The 17,044-nt window shown below is 42.8% G+C and overlaps 2 protein-coding genes across 3 annotated transcripts; one reads left to right on the forward strand and one right to left on the reverse strand.

Annotated features, from left to right (window-relative positions):
- Nucleotides 1-4,726: 4,726 nt before the first annotated feature.
- Nucleotides 4,727-7,282, reverse strand: hmgb2a (high mobility group box 2a). Its single transcript, XM_086120994.1, has 5 exons — nt 7,159-7,282; nt 6,249-6,410; nt 5,883-6,031; nt 5,644-5,818; nt 4,727-5,554 (listed from the first exon to the last, which is right to left on the reverse strand). Exons 2-5 carry the CDS (start codon nt 6,393-6,395, stop codon nt 5,384-5,386), a joined length of 642 nt encoding a protein of 213 aa, XP_085977120.1. The 5' UTR covers nt 6,396-6,410; nt 7,159-7,282; the 3' UTR covers nt 4,727-5,383.
- A 1,778-nt stretch (nt 7,283-9,060) lies between these two features.
- On the forward strand, nt 9,061-17,039 carry pmm2 (phosphomannomutase 2). 2 transcript variants are annotated; one of them, XM_086120992.1, is made up of 8 exons: nt 9,061-9,186; nt 12,812-12,923; nt 13,219-13,295; nt 13,385-13,476; nt 13,638-13,737; nt 14,755-14,830; nt 14,898-15,013; nt 15,658-17,039. In XM_086120992.1, exons 1-8 carry the CDS (start codon nt 9,109-9,111, stop codon nt 15,760-15,762), a joined length of 756 nt encoding a protein of 251 aa, XP_085977118.1. In that variant the 5' UTR covers nt 9,061-9,108; the 3' UTR covers nt 15,763-17,039. The 2 variants fall into 2 exon arrangements, with proteins under 2 accessions (XP_085977118.1, XP_085977119.1); XM_086120993.1 differs by having other exon boundaries at nt 9,102-9,205.
- The last annotated feature ends 5 nt before the right edge of the window (nt 17,040-17,044 follow it).

A 17,044-nucleotide genomic window follows, 5' to 3' on the forward strand; every position in this document is an offset into this window, starting at 1 on the left:
AGCTCAGTCTGCTCTTAAAGCACATCTTGTTTCATTTCAACCCCATTATAATGTAGTGATGTGCAGAGATGGAATGCTGAAAATGGTGTCCAATGTCCAAATATTTATGGAGCTGACTACATCGCACACACACGCACACACACACATATACATATATATATATGCAGGTATATATACACAGTATATACAGTGCTGCTCAAAATAATAGCAGTGCAATGTCACAAACCAGAATATCGCTGGTTTTAAGTACATTTTTTATTGTTAAATGCCAGACAAGTTACCAGTAGGTGCAGTAGATTCTCAGAAAACAAACAAGACCCCATGACCAAACTGTGGTCATGCAACTAAATATTAGGATTGTTAAATCCTACCTTTTTTTTGGGAAATACAAAATAGTTTTGTACGGTCAACAGCAGACACTGCTATTTTTTGAACACACCCCTTTGAACTATTTCCCCAATTGCACAGCCTTCGGAGCGTGCCGATTATGAATGCTGGGTCTTGTTTGTTTTCTGATAATCTACTACACCTACTGGTAACTTGTCTGGCATGTAACAATAAAAAAATTACTATAAACCAGGGATATTCTGGTTCGTCACATTGCACTGCTATTATTTTGAGCAGCACTGTAGATATACATACAGGTCCTTCTCAAAAAAAAATGCATATTGTGATGAAGTTCATTATTTATTTTCCATAATGTAATGATAAAAGTTCTACTTTCATATATTTTAGATTTATTGCACACCAACAGAAATACAGTGCTTGAGGTCTTTTATTGTTTTAATATTGATGATTTTGGCATACAGCTCATGAAAACCCAAAATTCCTATCTCAAAAAATTTGCATATCACGAAACGGTACACTAAAGGAGCTATTAACCTAATCATCTGAATCAATGAATTAACTCTAAACACCCGCAAGTCATTCCTGAGGATTTTAAAAACTCCCAGCCTGGTTCATGATTCAAAACCGCAATCATGGGTAAGACTGCTGACCTGACTGCGGTCTAGAAGGCCACCATTGACACCCTCAAACAAGAGGGTAAGACACAGAAAGAAATTTCTGAGCGAATAGGCTGTTCTCAGAGTGCTGTATCAAGGCACCTCTGTGGGAAGTCTGTGGGAAGGAAAAAGTGTAGCAGAATACGCTGCATAACCAGAAGAGGTAATTGGACCCTGAGGAAGATTGTAGAGAAGGGCCGATTCCAGACCTTGCGGGACCTGTGGAAGCAGTGGACTGGGTGGAGTCGAAGCATCCAGAACCGCCGTGCGCAGGCATGTGCAGGAAATGGGTCAAGACACTTTTGAACCAGAAACAGCGGCAGTGGACGGTTGCTCAGTGGTCCAAAGTACTTTTTTCAGATGAAAGCAAATCATTTGGAAATCAAGGTGCCAGAGCCTGGAGGAAGAGTGGGGAGAAGGAATTGCCATAATGCCTGAAGTCTCCCCTCCGTGAGCCGTCACCTTACCGTGGTAGAGGGGTTTGTGTGTCCCAATGATCCTATGAGCTAAGTTATCTGGGGCTTTATGCTCCTGGTAAGGTCACCCATGGCAAAAAGCTCTGAGGTGAGGGACCAGGCACGGCTCACAAACCCCTTATGATGATTAAAATAAATGGCACTCAGTTTCCCTTGTCCGGACGTGGGTCACCGGGGCCCCCCTCTAGAGCCAGGCCTGGAGGTGGGGCTCGTTGGTGAGCACCTGGTGGCCGGGCCTACATCCATGGGGCCCGGCCGGGCTCAGCCCGAAGAGGCAACGTGGGTCCCCCTTCTCATGGGCTCACCACTCATGGGAGCTGGAGAGTACTCCTGCTGGGGACTCCCTTGTTCTGCTGGGGGACTTTAATACTCACGTGGGCAATGACAGTGAGACCTGGAAGGGCGTGATTGGGAGGAACGGCCCCCCCGATCAGAACTCGAGTGGTGTTTTGTTATTGGACTTCTGTGCTTGTCACGGATTGTCCATAATGAACACCTTGTTCAAACATAAGGGTGTCCATATGTGCACTTGGCACCAGGACACCCTAGGACGCAGTTCGATGATTGATTTTGTGGTTGTATCATTGGATTTGCGGCCGCATGTTTTGGACACTAGGGTGAAGAGAGGGGCGGAGCTGTCAACTGATCACCACCTGGTGGTGAGTAGGCTCCGATGGTGGGGGAAGATGCCGGTCCGACCTGGCAGACCCAAACGTATTGTGAGGGTTTGTCGGGAGTGTCTGGCGGAATCCACTGTCAGAAAGAGTTTCAACTCCCACCTCCGACAGAGCTTTTCCCATGTCCCGGGGGACATCGCGTGGTCAGCAGAGAGAATGCCTCTGGATTGGCAGACCGGGGTGGTGGTCCCTCTTTTTAAAAAGGGGGTGTGTTCCAACTACAGAGGAATCACACTACTCAGCCTCAGTGGTAAGGTCTATTCAGGGGTGCTGGAGAGGAGGGTCCGTCAGGAAGGGGAGCGTCAGATTGAGGAGGAGCAGTGGGGTTTTCGTCCCGGCCGTGGAACAGTGGACCAGCTCTACACCCTTAGCAGGGTCCTCGAGGGTATGTGGGAATTCGCCCAACCAGTCTACATGTGTTTTGTGGACTTGGAGAAGCCGTTTGACCGTGTCCCTCGGGGAGTTCTGTGGGGGGTGCTTCGTGGGTATGGGGTACCGAACCCCCTGATACGGGCTGTTCGGTCACTATACCACCGATGTCAGAGTTTGGTTCGCATTGCCGACAGTAAGTCGGAATCGTTTCCAGTGAGGGTAGGACTCCGCCAAGGCTGCCCTTTGTCGCCGATTCTGTTCATAACCTTTATGGACATAATTTCTAGGTGCAGCCGAAGCGTTGAGGAGGTCCGTTTTGGTGGCCTCAGTATTACATCTCTGCTTTTTGCAGATGATGTGGTACTGTTGGCTCCTTCAAGCAGGGCTCTCCAACTCTCACTGGAGTGTTTCACAGCAGAGTGTGAAGCGGTTGGGATGAAAATCAGCACCTCCAAATCTGAAACAATGGCCCTCGGTCGGAAAAGGGTGGAGTGCCCCCTCCGGGTTGGGGAGATGTTGCCCCAAGTGGAGGAGTATCTTGGGGTCTTGTTCACGAGTGAGGGCAGCAGGGAGCAAGAGATCGACAGGCGGATCGATGCAGCGTCTGCTGTGATGCGGACGTTGTATCAGTCTGTCGTGGTAAAGAAGGAGCTGAGCCAAGGGGCGAAGCTCTCAATTTACCGGTCGATCTACGTTCCAAGCCTCATCTATGGTCACGAGCTATGGGTCGTGACCGAAAAAACAAGATCCCGGATACAAGTGGCCGAAATGAGTTTTCTCTGCAGGGTGTCTGGGCTCTCCCTTAGAGATAAGTTGAGAAGCTTGGTCATCCGGGAGGGGCTCAGAGTCTAGCCGCTTCTCCTCCACATTGGGCATCTGATTCGGATGCCTCCTGAACACCTCCCTGGCGAGGTATTCCGGGCATGTCCCACCGGGAGGAGACCCAGAGGACGACCCTGGACACGCTGGAGAGACTATGTCACCCAGATGGACTGGGAACGCCTTGGGATCCCCCGGGGAGAGCTGGAAGAAGTAGCGAGGGAGAGGGAAGTCTGGGCTTCCCTGCTAAAGCTGCTGCCCCCGCGACCCGGCCCCGGATAAGCAGTGGAAGATGGATGGATGGATGGATGGATTCATAGGTTAAGTCAGTGGTTCTCCATTATTTTCTGTCATGCCCCCCAAGGAAGAGGAAAACATCTCCCCCCCCCCCCTCCCGCACGACTATAAATAGCATCATTTGTCTATAAAATTATTATAAGTACACCTTTGCATAACACTGTATCCTTATTAACGTATAAGAGAATAAAAAAAAGAAAGAAATATGGACCAATTTACAACAAAGAATAGAATTCTACTAGTGTTGTATCACTTGTATTCTTTGGCATTTGACTCAGCATGGTTTTGCTGTTCGGTGCTTCTACCGTGTTTGTTACAGATTTGTTGCTTGACTGTTGTGTATGTTAGTTGCTCCATGTACAGCACTTTGTATGCAGCGATGGCTGTCTAAAAGTGTTCTATAAATACAGTTGAGTTGAGTAGTAACAAACAAAAGATTGAAAGTGCATCTGAAATTCAAAAATAACAGTAAATCCATAATTTAACAATACTTTTTGACTGTGCATGTCAAACTATACGATACTGAAAAATTACATGAAATCAATAACTAATAATGCATCACCAACATCATCTCAGGAGCACAATATTTTAAAAAACTAACCAGCAAAACAAATATCTATAAAAGAATTTGTCCTTTTTTTTAATCAAACATGTCTGGATTAATGGCTAGAATGAGCACGTTTTGCAATGGACAGCTTTTCGAAGTGAGGTTTGAAGCAGTAAAAAAATAAAGCATGTTCCCCTCGAGGTCAAACGGGGGCACCCCACTCCGAGAAACTGGGTTAAGCGCACTTTCTTGTCAGTGACAAAACTCCAGTAACTTCCACTAAACTGAAGGGATCCAACAGGCTACTGTTGAGCTAAAAATAAATACTGACTTTGTAGACTTTGGAACAGAAGATTTGCGTGGGGTTGCACCACTAGAGCCTTTTGAGGTCAAGGGAAGAGGGACATTAAAAAAAAAAGATTACTGTAATATAGATGACACATTAGTAATCATTCATGACCCAATTGAGTGACATTGTACAATTTCCCCACAACAGACCATGCCTCCAACACTACAAATTGGCAATCACAGAAGTAATGGACACTAAGTCCAAAACAACACTTTAATATTTGCCTTGAACAGTTTATGTACATCTCGGCCAGTTCATTTATCTTCTTTTGCAAAGGTAAACCGAAAGCAATTTAAACATGCCTCAGGAGTGAGTGTTCACAGCAAGTTGAGAATTACATCACATAAAGCAGTGGAGAAATAACAGATCACATAACTATAACCAATATACAAAATTTTATTACAAAAAAAAAAAATCAGTTCTACAAGGTTTTAACATTAAAATGGCTGCTTTTTTAAAGTCAAACTAGAAGTCTGAGAAAGATGACAGTGAATGAACAGCACCACTATACACAAACCTAAGCAGTGCTTTGAGAAGCAAAACATTTCTTTAAAACCTTGCTGATACATTGCTGTCCAGTGACCGTAGAACAGCCTTTCAATATGGTACAACAAACCTAGAGCTGACCCCTTTGAATATAGCAACAAGGATATTAAAGAAATAAGGGGACTAATTGAGAACAAACAAACAAAACCTAAATCCCTGAATTTGACAAGGAATAAACAGGTCTGATCACCCGAAGAAGTTGATCAACAGGGACAGCAGGCTATACGGTTTGAACACCCACACGACGAAAGATTTTAGCTTAATGCATTGCAAACGTCACATGCATAACCGCTTGCTTAATCCTCTTCATCGTCATCATCATCCTCGTCCTCCTCGTCTTCATCCTCTTCGTCGTCATCATCGTCATCGTCGTCCACCGGTTGAGCTTTCTTGGGCCTACCCGGGCCACTTTTCTTGCCAGCGTCAGTTTTCCCTGAGCCGCCTGTCGCTCTGTAAGCAGCGACATCCTACGAATGATAGGTTTAGGTGAAATGTTAAGTTTTGGCGATACATTGTTCAAATGTGCTGAAATACAAAGCTCGTGAATTGTCATCACCTTCTCATATTTCTCCTTCAATTTGGCAGCTTTGGCCTCATACGGAGCCTTGTCTTTAGCACTCTGCTTTGACCACAACTCTCCGAGCTTCTTGGCAATGTCACCAATTGAGATACCAGGGTTCTCTTCCTTGATCTTGGGTCGGTGATCCGAGCAGAAGACAAAGAAGGCAGAGCTAGAGAAAAGGAGATCCTATTAATTCACATTCACAATCATTATTATTTATTTATTTAACTCACGGGGGCCTTTTGGGGGCATTGGGGTCCTTCTTCTTCTTCCCCTTTTTAGCACCTTTCGGAGGAACATAAGTCTTCATCTCTCTGTCATAGCGGACCTTGTCATTCTTGGCCATCTCCTCAAACTTCTGCTTTTCCTTGCCCGACATGGTCTATACACAAACAGAATGTGGCATGGGCACAATCCACTAAACATGCATGATTTACAAAACACCATTAATCCATTTGGCATCAAGAAAATTAAGCACTGCGGTAAATGACTAATGTTAAGATCTGCATTGCAGAAGAAATGTAGCATTTGTAACCAAAATACGCAACAAAGCACTTTTTATTTTTTTTTTTAGATAGTATAAGGCTGGTGTGAATTACCTTCCATCTTTCAGAGCACTTCTTGGAAAACTCTGCAAATCCCACAGTGGTTCCTGGGTGCTTCTTTTTGTGCTCCTCACGGCAGGTTGCCACGAAGAAAGCATAAGATGAGGTTTTGCCCCTGGGCTTGTTTGGATCCTTAGTCATGGCTGCTTTTATCTACTGCGGATGGATAAAAGTCAAACTGAGTAACACGCCGAAATTTCGAAGGGGAGATAAAAGCCCAGTTACTAAGAATAAAAATACATATATTTAACATTAATCGGGAGGGTGCTTTATGTTGGCAATAAATGGAACTTACGAGTAAAGCTTGTTCGTACTGAACAGTCTTGCCAAACAAACAGGGCACCGACTCTGAAAGATGCTTCGTGGCCTTAATCGGCTTTCTGCCTCGTAGAGACAAAAAGACACGACTCCATTTTGTATCTTCCCGCCTAAAGTGAACTTCGCAAACACTTAATAAAGTGGTTGAGGAAGTCCTTATACCCGACCGCACGACGTGTTGCGGTCCGCTAAACGTTACATACGACTAACGTTAAGAGCCCGAAGGAAGCGAGATCTTTCGAGCCAGTTACTTTCGAAAGTTGGACAAGCGGCCATCGTGCAAAGCTGTTAACCAAATGGCGTTTGAGCTGTAGTTGTTTACGAAGAAGGCCTGCGCAGCAGTTTGCTCCTCACGAACAAACGTACTTATGGAAAACGAAGTCTATATCAGTATTTGCATTAAACACTTACTTGGAATTTATGACGGACATCTTAACATATTTAAATCCCCAAACGTTGCTTAGTACAAGATAGTCCTCGAGACAAAAACATAGACATGATGTCCTTCTAATAACCGTAAACAAAGGTCTTTCGTAATCCAACACAAAACAATCAACATATAATGCCGAAAACCGTCAAACCTTACCTGTTGGCAGTTTAGACAATCTGCGTCTCACTGAAGACGGTACAAAGCGTAGCAGTTTTGTCAGTCTGCGACGCCACACTAACTTGCCTTGAAGTACTCGGAGAACTCCTCCTACCAGTAGCCGATTGGTCAAATACAATCGTTTCAATTTGAACCCAAAGGACAAGGAAGAAAGGCAATTTTTGATTGGCCAAAATGCCAAGGACGAAAACACCAAGAGTATATGCCTTGACTGAATACCGATTGGTCAGTCGTGGGTTTTAAACACATGGCGCGAATGGTTCTTTGTTCTAATCTGAATTAAAAAAATATATGTATTTCCTCCTCGGTTGTTGAGCTTTTCGTTTCGATTTTTTTTTGTTGATTTGACAATGTAATTTTCGTGCAACATTAAGGCAACATTGTTTACTATAATACAATACAGTATGCAGTACACGAACTGTGTGACGAACCTAATCGACAGTGCCGGAGTAATCTGCTGTTAAAATACGTACAAATTATTTGTATGCCGAATGGGATTCAGACCATTACAGTGTTGATAGACTTGCTAATTTTATTTTTGCGAATGGGATTCAGACCATTACAGTGTTGATAGACTTGTTACTGTAATTTTATTTTTGTCGACATACCACAAAGAATGTCACAAAGACATTAAATGGTAACAAATAAGTGTATGAAGACTAGTTAACAATGATTAAGCAATGTTTTCTTAAATTTATCGTTATTGTGACTCCCAGCCTAGCTTTTAACCGCTCAGGTTTCCACACCTTTCAAAACAGAACATTACAAAACAAAGTCTATGATTCCAGCTGATAAACAGTACGGGGCGCTGTGAACAATTTAGGATGGTTAGTTGTCCGACAAGGCGTAAAACGAAGAAGTAGGCGAACTGGCGTCATTTCCATAGTTATGAATAACGTAGATAGACACGTCCCTTTCAGAAAGCGTGTCTGCGGCCAGGCTAGGATAGAAGTGTCAAATGCGTCCGCGTTTTTCTTTGGTGTGGACGGCAAGGAGACCGGAGAACAATGCCAACACAGTCTGCTTTCTACCGTTCCGATTAACGTCTTACAATAACGAAAAAAGAACTAGGAATAACCTTTCACACATACTTGGATAACTTAAATTCAAATGTCCTGCATCAACAGCGGCCATTGTGGTGTTGACAAAAAAGTAAACCTCGCAAAAGTCTGTTGAAAATGAGAAAGATACGATTACATTTCAATGCAAATGCATTGACTTTGATGGAAATGTCGCCCCCGCCAACATGGCCGCTGTCTTGGTACGCCGATTCGCTTGGCGGCAATTACGTTGTCTTCATACCTGTGCGATTTTTCCTGTTCGGCTGCTGCAAATCAACACTGCGCACGCGCATATCTGCCACCATCTCAGTATGCAGTTTTCTTGTTTTTTTAAGTGCACGTAATTCCAGAATGTGTAGGATGCTGAAGGAAATCTGTGAGACGAAATAGTAAAACTGAACAAATTAGTATTATTGAAAGTTATATCAAAGAAATGGACGAAGAAGGATTAAAAGTGCTCAACTCAACTGTATTTACAGAGCACTTTGAAACAACCACCAATGTGTACAAAGTGCTGCACATGGAGCAAAAATAATGTATACAACAACAAACCATAATACAAATTAATAACAAAGAGTAGAAAGCACAAAAACAGTAAAGCTGAAAATCAAGTCTCATGCTGAGTCAAAAGACAAATAATCAACACGAGTTTAGATAATATCAACTGCATGAAACTGGTAGAGATATTACACTACTTCCATTGGAAAGTAATGAGAGAAAGAATATGTTTTTAATCTGGAAAATGCAAGCAAACAATGTGAAGTTGTTCAAATCTGCACAAATTTACATTCGTACATTCACACTCCAGTCTGGTAGGTGGCAGCAACGCACTTCCACACAGGAAAAAGTACTGAAGAAGCCGTGAGCGATGATGGGTGAAATGTCTGTGGACTCCAAAACCCTCTGCCTATTTGATGTTGATGGCACCTTGACAGCCGCGAGACAGGTAGAAAATACACGAATGAGTGAGTGCACGTCCTCACTTACGTGGGCAACCGGGGCAGAATCCACGGTGCTCTTTGTAATTTGTCGTACAAAGCTAGTCATACTGGAACGCTTAGTCCAATCATCACTAGTTTGCAAGTATGGAACTGCGATTATGCAGCCTCTACTTCGAATATTAAGATCAAATCAGCCTTGCTTTAATTTTCATTGCCCAGTCTTGCTTGTCTTTGAAGTAGAATTTCCCCACCTTTATTGAGCCAAGGCACTCAATTCCCAAAAATGCCACGGCACACCACCGATCCAAAATGTCCGACTTCGCCCTCAATTTACTTTCACGTTGACGTACCCAGTGTGAACACAAAGTTCATATATTCGCAGAAGACTTAAGTATGAACGACAAGAGGTGGATACATTAAGATAAGAAATCCTTTATTAACCGCGCAATGGAGAAATTCCCAATTCACAACAGCAAAGTTATGAAAGGAAGAAGAACAACAACAAAATATAGGAGCTGCTTTATTGTAGCATATGTCATCTACTGGAAGATATGTCCCTGTCACGATAAATAGTTGCCATCGTTGAACAAAGACATATTTGTAATCAATAAATATTTGTTTTTTGCCCGAATGTATTTTGTTGGGAATCAACGCTGCCGAGTAGCGTGGGAGGTGACTCAAAAATCCAAACATTACCATATGTCACTGTCATTGCCACTGATTTCACAGTTAGTAAATGTATACATTAACGTTCTTTCTGCATCTGTCATGTACTTGACAAGCGGCCACTCACTCTGCTCCTCAGCACCCCTATCCTGCATGTTTTAGATGTTTCTTTCCTACAAACACACTTGATTCAAATGATCAGGTTGTTATTAGGCTTCTTTAGAGCTTTCTGATTAGCTAATCATTTGAGTCAGTTGTTGGAGGAGGGAACACGTCCGTCAGTCTGTCACTGATGGACTTCTGTTTTCGCTGGTGGACTGACGACTGACAGTAACTTTGAAACATTGATGGAATAAGTAACAACTGAAGTGACTTTTGGCCATTGCCCGAACTGCCACAAACCCGCAAAAAAAAAGACGAGTGGCATTTTGTGGATAAGGAACACTAATAGCTTAATAATTTATATATATATATACTGTATATCTATATATTTTTGTGTAAAGTGGTCCAATCTGTTTCTAAATGAATAAAATTGTATGCTTCATATTTATTTATTTGTTTTTGTTACTGACGGTTCTAAATAGCGCGAACGAAATCTAATTTAGCGGGCTGGACCGGCATGAAATAATGACGACGGACTTCCGGGTCAGCTGTTTGTGACTGATGGAAGTTCATTGTTGCGCCCACCACAGATTTTTATGACATTGCGGTGGGCGGTTTTGTTTTGCTTGCTCAGAGGATGTCAAGTAAAACATTTTGATGACAATAATATGTACCCCTCTAGCCAGAAACACAGGATTCTTATTAATATTGTGTTGGTGGAATATGAATTAAGAATAAAAATCAACCTGTTTTTATCCATCTCACAAGGTGGCCTGTTGGCCCCTTGCCGTCGACTGAAAATTAATCACAGTTGCTCAGGGCTCTATTCATGACGAACAACGGCTTAGCTTCTGAATGTCACATGACCAAACTCTGAAAAAAGGTATACCTTGATTGGTAAACTGGGCCCTGTGCAACTGTGATGTCATTTTCAGTCAACAGTAAGTGGCAAAATGGCTGCTTAATTTCCTAATCCGCAAACGCAATATTATTCACAATACCGCGTTTTAGACTAGTGGGAGCGAATAGAACATATTCCCAAGAATTTTTTTTAATTGACTTCCCCTTTGAAATCAGGAAATGGGATTGTGCAGGAGAGTTCCACTGGATCGCAAGAACCACCTACATCTGTTGGCCAATCACGTGACATTGTTGTCCTGGCCCTTCTCGCCCTGCAGGTTGAAAGAGGTTCTGAAGAACCATGCCACTGTCACTGCCGCGGCCACAAAAACATGTAATGCAGGGATGGCCAAGTTAAATGCTGGAGAGGGCCACAATTTTTCATCACTGTTACTTGGGGGTCACATTTGTGACCAGATGTATGACAAAAAGGCTGTTTTAAATTTGCACAAAATACGTGCATTCCTGCTCTGAATACATTTCAAAAGATCCACTTTCCTCACCCAACAACAAAGTGTTTGAAGAAAAACGCAAAATAACCACACACTGGTTTTTTTTTCTCTCGAGCAGAGGGATTGTCTTGCATAAAAATTACTATTCATGGATGGCACAAAACAGATGAAGAAGAACCCAACATTAAGTGCAAGAACTCGATCCATCCAGCCATCCAGGATCTGAACCGGTTACTCATTTTGTACTTTTTTCCCCCATAAAAAAGTAAATTCATTCAAAATTGTATGATACATTTTTTATTCTGGTTGTCCTGCATATCATTCCAAATTCTAAAACAAATATGAGGCGTACTCATATTGTAGTGTATGGCAGTATAAGATCCAGTATAAGTGCAACTATTTTCGTGGTTATTGGTGATATTACAACTTAAAACTATAGTCGATTACGTATTACGTACATTACGATACCTGCAAATTTGCTGACCCACCCCACATTCATTTTTTCCCATTCATGCCGGGATCCTATATCTAGCTAGCTAGCTAGCTAGATGTAAAGCATATTTTAGAATGTTTATCATCTTTTTTTTTTAAAGATTTTGGAGGATTGCGGGGGGGGGGGATATATATATATACATATATATATATATATATGTGTGTGTGTGTGTGTGTGTGTGTGTACACATACACACACACAGGAAAGTCAAGGAACCACTCAGACCGGCGCCACCTAGTTGCCCATCAATGGTGAAATGGAAAAGCCACCACACAGGGTGGAACCAGGCTGGTTCGGGATAGAAACAGTGCTTTGGAAAAAGGCCTTTAGTGGGCTACCTCGTACCTGCGGCCACATGTTAATGAATTCTGTCCTAGACCTTTCCAGAGTGAAAATATTCCTCTGGCCACTGCAGTAAATAATAATAATAATAATAGATTTTATTTATAAGCGCCTTTCAAGACACCCAAGGACATTTTACAATAACAAAAAACACAAAATAATACGGGTTGAGCAGCGGCAGCCAAAACGCGCCAGCGTTCACTCAACCCGAAAGTCAGAAAGAAACAAGGGAGGGAGAGGGGGAGAAAAAAAACCCACGCTGGAACTACCCTCATTTGAGGATAATTTGAGTGAGGCAAAAAACTCCTGCACAAGCATATGCCAGTTACAACAGGTCACAAGACATAATACTGCAGGTATCCATAATTACTGACATATTAATGCACTGGGCAGCTCAGCCCAATTATATTCACTAATATGACCGCTTAAGGCCTTGCGTTTTCAACACCTATTAATGTTAAAACCCAATTTAAAGGAGTAGAGTGTATGGGAAGGATAAACTATCACAGTGAGCTTTAAAAAAAAACAACAACACAAATATACTCTGGAAAGTATACATTACCTTTTACAAGCTATTATGAACAATCTGTCCGTAAAGAGAGTTCTGTGCAGTCGCTTTGTAATTGTATCGCTCCTATTTATATTTCTGCTGTTGTATCACTTGTATGCTTTCAGCCTGTAACTGCAGAAATGGCTACGTTTATTGAAAAGTTGAAGACGAAGGTTCGTGTCGGTGTGGTGGGGGGGTCGGACCTCAGCAAAATCAAAGAGCAACTGGGAGATGACGGTGAGACGCACAAACCTGACCTTTGAACAAAGATTTTCCTCGCCTGTGTCTTTCAAACATGCACTAGCTGCCCGCGACATCATTATTAATGGTGCAGTCCCTTGACATGCAATATAATAAAAATGTGTCATCGACTCTGCCGTGAGAAAGATAAAAATGCCCAGCGTGCAGTTTATTATTGCGAGCGTACTGGAGTTTGCAGGGATGTGGGTTTGCGCCGCATCATACCTTACCGAGATGTGTGATGTGCTAACTTTGGTTATGTATGCCTCTCCCCACTGTCTGATGTCTGCAGTGATCCAGAAAGTGGACTATGTATTTGCCGAGAATGGTCTTGTGGCTTATAAGGAGGGACAGCTACTATCTATTCAGGTAAAGACATTGTCTTCACCAAGCTCGTAAGCCTACTGAGGTGTTTCCATGCTCAAGATGGGGCCACTTAATCTGCTGTTTATCATCAGTCCATCCAAGCCCACATGGGAGAAGAGCTGCTACAAGAGTTTATCAATTTCTGTCTCAACTACTTGTCCAAGATCAAACTTCCCAGGAAGAGGTATTATCATTTTCTTCTTGTTGTCAGTACCATCATCTTGTTTCCAATGTCTCATTTCCAAGTGGCCAATATTCAGTATATTCAGTTTGCTCAAAAAGTAGTTGACATTTGTTGTTGTGTTTTGTGTGTACGTATTTAATTTAATTTTTTAATTCTGACAGGGGTACATTCATTGAATTTCGTAACGGCATGTTGAACGTCTCCCCGATTGGACGCAACTGTTCTGTGGAGGAACGCAAAGAGTTCTTTGAGCTGGACCAGGTAGCATCCACACACACACACTATGAGAATAATTCAAGTGGCTTGTTTTAACATATTTATTGCCACACAGTCCTCTGAAAAGTCTCTTTGATTGATTTCAATGCCACAAAAGAGTATGTCTCTACCCCTAGTGTTCTAAGCAACATTCTGGTTCAGCTGGGGAAGCTTAAAGATACATTTTGCCCCGTCACTCAACGTCAGAGAGTTGCAGTCATCCAACTAGGGCTGGGAAAAAGAAAGTTGGCCAAGTTGAAAGTCAACCACAATAGTATTGTCAGGCAATCTATTGGGCAATCAGACCCTTAAGACAAACTTTAAAACACAAAAGAGTCAAGCAGAGTTGTCTTTTACATGTGCACAAGGAGAGTGAACAAGTGTAAACCATTACAATCTCCAAACAGCTCTGGAAACACTTTGCTTGTCTCCACCCTTTTATTGTCTTACGGAGTGTCCTAATACACAAACTTCTAAAGGGGTGGGGAAACACACAATGTATTTCTAGGTATTTGGAGGAGTCATGCTGACGGTTGGTTTGTGACAGCAGCTGTGGATGCGTCACGGGCGCGCCGTCCTGATGCAGTTATCTTAACTTCAAGGCCTCGAACAGGAACAAGACGGTGTCTTCAGCGTGATAAACTACTTTGATTGTACACTATGTACGTAAATGGAAGTCCTTGCAGTGTCACACTCGTCAGTTGATTATACATCTAAGAGAGAGCGATAAATGATGTACTCTTACGGCGATCAACACAAAAATTGCACTGCATTGCCCCATCTGCATAAAGCCCCATTCGACTGTATTCGAAATGCTCAAGTGGTATTAGCACCCTCTATTGTTGGAAAGTTGGTACTGCAGTCTGATTTCTTGCGAGAGCGCAGTACTGTATTTACACCGGCGGATGCCCTTCCTCCCTGCTCACCTATTTTCATCTGGGTTTGAGGCCGGTGATGGCTGAGATTTCGCTTCATTTCGGCAAAAAGACTGTCTGAAGCTTTTGTGTTTTCTGGCCCCAACAGAGAGAAAAAATCCGGGAGAAGTTTGTGTCTGTTTTAAGGGAGCAGTTCAAAGGGAAAGGGTTGTCGTTTTCAATCGGTAAGTCATCTGCGTTTGGAATGTGATGTGTTCCATTCGTGTTTTGCCACTGCTGGTTTCTCTGCAGGAGGGCAGATCAGCTTTGATGTGTTTCCTGACGGTTGGGATAAAAGATACTGCCTGGGGATCATTGAGAAGGACGACTACTCAACCATTCACTTCTTTGGTGACAAAACTAAACCTGTGAGTATGCGTCTCAGAGCCATGTCGCTCGGGCCTCACTTGAAAAGTGAACATTTTGAAGGTTTCGGCTCAACGTTTTTCTGAACCGTTCAGTATTTACCCAAAATGTCATTTCACAATTTCACCGCAGACATAAATTGATCAACGATTCGGTATTGTAATCTTAATCTCGTTGCTGGTATTATGTCCCCGTGCAATTTAGCAACGCAGTGGTACCTCTTCTGTGGTCAGAGGCACAAGCAGAAAATGTAGGGGTGCTTCAACATAGTTCCTTGGCACCGAGATGCCACCAGGTGGTGTCAAAATGAAGCCCCTCAACCCCCTTCAGCATACTTTTTGCACCACAATGCCACATGGTGCCACTGTTTTTCAGCAAATAACTGACAATAGAACAAAACAAGAATCGGCGAATAGGTGAACTGAACTTGTATAGGTTGTCCTTGGACCTTATGGTGGCGTTTCATTCCTGTGACACGTGGGAACATGTCACAAGGTGAAACACAGCCTTAACCAACATCGCTCACCTGCGCTTGCGCAGTTTTAAATTATTCATATAGTATTGGAAATATTTCTGTAAAGGGAGGGATGAAAAGGAAATAACTTCAACAATTTATGTGTGTGTGTTTGTCTTTGTTTTGCTTTAGGGAGGAAATGACTATGAGATCTACTGCGACTCTCGCACCATTGGTCATGAGGTTACCTGTCCAGATGAAACAATAACGCTGTGCCAGCAGCTTTTCTTTTCATGAGAGGAGTACATCGACTGCATGTCAAGGACGGAAGAGACGTATTTGAGAAGTTGTAATAGTTGCGGAGGCTCTAACTTTCAGGTTAGGGTTACTAGTTTTTGTTGAGGCATCATTTGACTGGTGATGACTTGAAATCTGATCATGAAAGTGTCAAGGCATTTTTAAACGATGGCTGTAATCGCCAACATTTGGTGATAATTAGCAACTTCGTAGCTGCCCGCTTGAGAATGAATGATGAATAACTGGAATAATGTGCAACCTAATCAGGAATAATTGTCAGTCTTTTTTTTTTATTAACACCATCACTGCTCAGGAAAATACAATCTGGGTTTCATTGACCATATTCGTTGAATTGAATCACGCCCCTCGATCCCTGAGCTAACAACTCGATCATTTGTGTGCAAACAAAGTGGGATGAAGGATTTTTTTTCTGTTGCAAGTTACTGAAGAAAAAGGTACAAGAAACATGCACTATTTTGCTTTATATGGCAGTGGCTCAATCAGAATCAGAATCAGAATCATCTTTATTGGCCAAGTATGTAGAACACACAAGGAATTTGTCTCCGGTATAACACGCTGCATTAGTATCATCGTAAACAACAAATCATTGAACCATTTTAGAGTAACCAGTAGCAGTATTTGTAGTACAAGAAGAGTGACTACGTCAGTGACTGTTTAAGGAGTTAATGGCTCGAGGGAAGAAGCTGTTTAAGTGTCTACTGGATTTGGTGCGCATGGATCTGTAGCGTCTGCCTGAGGGGAGGAGCTGGAAAAGGTGGTGGGCAGGGTGCGGGGGGATTTTCCGTGCCCTTGTCTTGATTCTTGCAGTGTGCAAGTGCTCAAGAGTGGGTAGGGCGGTGCCAACGATTTTTTCCGCCGTCCTAACTGTCCGTTGAAGTCGGATTTTGTCCTTTTTTGTGGCGGCCCCAAACCAAACCGTGATGGAAGAACACAGGATTGATTCGATGACTGCCGCGTAGAACTCTCGTAGCACCTCCTGTGGCAGGCCATGCTTCCTCAAAGGGAGTTGTGAAAGGTAAAATGCCCACCCAGGAATCCCAAATTTTGCCCGCCTATGGGACCAGTACCAACTACTGCACAGCATGCAGAAGACTTGCTGTTTCATGATGTCATAACATTAGGTCGACGCGAACAAGGAAAGAAATCACAACTGCTTGTAATGCCTTAAGCATTTCATAATTATTACTGTGCCACTTGCTGTATTTTGTGGGAAATGAGAACAGGTTCTCAAAAAAATAAATCATGTTACGTCATGATCTTT

This window comes from Hippocampus guttulatus, chromosome 9 (genome assembly GCF_054856545.1).
Source record: "Hippocampus guttulatus isolate MCC_2025c chromosome 9, RoL_Hgut_1.0, whole genome shotgun sequence".
NCBI lineage: Eukaryota > Metazoa > Chordata > Actinopteri > Syngnathiformes > Syngnathidae > Hippocampus > Hippocampus guttulatus.